Here is a 2,478-nt window from a genome sequence, read left to right as displayed (position 1 = left end):
CGCAGAAGGTGCGAGGCCGACGCCGCCAGGACGCGCCCACCCTTCGTCTGCCCCAGGGACCCCGCAGCTCCCACCCGGGAGCAGGACGCCCCCGCCCACTGCCGCCCCCGCTTCCCCGGCTGGCGTGGCGCGCCCGCCCTGTGGCGAGGCCGCAGCGGTTTCCGCAGCCTGATGGGGGAAGGGAGACCGGGGAGGTAGGCTGCTGGCTGGGGGCAGGGGGCACCAGGGACCACATCTAGGACGGAGGAGCTGTGGGTCCCCGGGAGGCTCGTAGCCCTCCTCGCCCGCGTGCCCCACCCCAAGAAAGTCCTGCCCGTTGTCCCACTCAAATCCTCCATGCTTCAGGCCTCTGGGCCCCGCAAGCACCTCTGGACTTGTGGGAAGCAGCCCTGCCCAAAGCCCCCCACACCCACAGAAAGCCCGGGATGGAGCGAGCAGGGATCCGGGTTCTGAGTGTCCAGCCACCACCCGGATAGCCCCAGACTCTTGGGGCCCTCAGGGAGGGGCTAGGAGCCGGAAACCAAGAAAGAGGAACCAGGCTTCCGGCTTCCCAAGGACCAGGCAGATGGGGGTGTCCTGGAACCTCCTGTGCAGATCTGGTCAGGCCTCCCACCTCATGGCCCTGCACCCCTTCTGGCTGTGCTGGAGGCTGGGTGGGGAGCAGACCCCGCTGGAGTATGGACGAGGAGGGTGGGACTCTCGGGGACCTCGCCAGGGGGCACACAGGGGCTGGGGTCTCAGGTTCTCTGAGCACCTCGGCCTCTCTTCTCAAACCCCCAGGCTGTGGTAAGGGTCCCAGAGCCAGCACCACGGAGCCCGGGCAACCTGCACCCACCCATGCCCACCCCGCATGAGGCTGGGAACCAGGTGCGCCTCTGCCCCTTGGGGGACCGGGGGAGCAACCAGGAGTTGAGAGGCCCTCTGACATCTAGGAGGCGGCTACAAGCAGCGGGCGGTGGGAGAGGTCGGTGGCCCTGTGGTTCCGGCCGTGGCTGAGGTGCCCCATCTTCCCCTAGCACACAGGGCCAGAGGAGGCGGACCAGCCCCCCTCAATGTCCAGTCATGATGTGGCCTCCCCGGCTGCCCCCAGCCGCAACCCCTGCTGCTTGTGCTGGTGCTGCTGCTGCAGCTGCTCCTGGTACGTGGGGCCTGGGGGCCTGGGGCACACAGTGCACCTGAGGAGCGGACGGGTGAACTGAACAGACGTAGGACCCGGGGTCCTGCTTCCCAGACCCTCAGGGGGCTTCAGAAGTGTCACCAGCAGGCAGGATGCCCCTGCCACCCCCAGCACTCATCCAGCGGTGGCCAGTGGCCAGTGCCCAGGCCCCTCTGCATGTGTGCAGTCCCTCATCCCTATGCTCAGCACATGCTTCCTGATGCTGCTGTGAGCCAGCCCTGCTGGCCCCAAGGGCCCTACAGACTAAGGTGGAGGGGTACTGAGCAGAGGCCTGGCCCTGGGGATGACGAGGACAAGCTTCCAGAGCGACCAGCTGGCAGGGCCGAGGGGCCTTCCAGTGGTACCAAGGTTTTCCATGGGAAGCTGCTGTTGGTGCCTGGCAGAGGCCTGGCCCACCTCAGGCTCTGGCCCTTGGCTGTTGAGTGGGCAGTGCTGTGGGAACCAAAGGGGGACACCTGACCAGTGCATGACCGAGGCTTGAGCCCAGAGCCAAGATGGGAGGGGGTGGCCCGGGGTGGGAGAGGAGCAGTGAGGCCTCACCGAGAGTTTGACCATGGAGACCAGGGGTGGATTTGGAGTCCAGCAGGCAGGAGGGGGATGGGACCCGGCTCTGTCTGGACCCCTGGGTTTGAGGTATCTGTTGCAGGTTGGGAGTTGGAAGGTAGAGGAGGGAAGACGGTCCCCTAGAGCAGTGGTCCCCAACCTTTCTGGCACCAAGGACTGGTGCTCCCATAAGAATCGAACGCCTGATGATCTGCGGTGGAGCTGAGGCGGTGATGCTAACTCTGGGGAGCAGCTGCACATTCAGATGAAGCTTCATTCGCTGGCCGCTGCTCACCTGCTGTGCGGCCCAGTTCCTAACAGGCCACAGACCAGTACTGGTCTGCGGCCCAGGGGTTGGGGACCCCTGCCCTAGGGAGCCAGATTCTTGGGTGGGGGCTTTCCCATGCCATCAGTGGGCCTCTGGGAGAAAGGGGTCAAAGTGGGAGGGGGAGATGTGTACCAGGAGCCAGTGAAAAGTCCCAAAGGCAAGAAAACAGTGAAGGTCCAGGGTTGGGCGGGACAGGAGAGGGGAAGGCTGCCACCTGCAGTGGGCTTACACAGCGCCGAGAGCCCTGGGCTCGTGTCCACACGCATGCCTGTGTGTGTGCGGAGAAGGTTGGTGCCACCTGTCCCTGTGCCATCAGGAATGAAGAGCGGCGGCGAGCGTGGCGGGCCTCGCGGGAGAGCAAGCTGCAGCCCCTGCCCAGCTGCGAAGTGTGGTGAGTCGGGGGCCGCGCATGCGCGTCTGCCCACGGGGC

The 2,478-nt window shown here is 66.0% G+C and overlaps 1 protein-coding gene across 12 annotated transcripts in view; it reads left to right on the top strand.

The window, feature by feature from the left end:
• Positions 1-2,478, top strand: part of RGS19 (regulator of G protein signaling 19) — a 5,533-nt gene that overhangs the window by 1,884 nt on the left and 1,171 nt on the right. For 8 of the 12 annotated variants that reach the window (XM_015597158.2, XM_025039961.1, XM_025039956.1 and 5 more), the window contains 3 exons: positions 781-867; positions 1,017-1,138; positions 2,365-2,439. In XM_015597158.2, coding sequence (XP_015452644.1) covers positions 838-867; positions 1,017-1,138; positions 2,365-2,439 — 227 coding nt within the window. In that variant the 5' untranslated portion in view covers positions 781-837. Of the gene's footprint in view, positions 1-6; positions 868-1,016; positions 1,139-2,364; positions 2,440-2,478 lie in introns of those variants that run through there. The other 4 variants (XM_025039959.1, XM_025039964.1, XM_025039957.1 and 1 more) reach the window with 4 other exon arrangements.

The sequence above is a fragment of the Pteropus alecto genome, unplaced genomic scaffold (genome assembly GCF_000325575.1).
Source record: "Pteropus alecto unplaced genomic scaffold, ASM32557v1 scaffold45, whole genome shotgun sequence".
Lineage (NCBI taxonomy): Eukaryota > Metazoa > Chordata > Mammalia > Chiroptera > Pteropodidae > Pteropus > Pteropus alecto.
The sequence above is the reverse complement of the archived record's forward strand: the minus strand, read 5'-3'. Positions and strand labels throughout refer to the sequence as shown.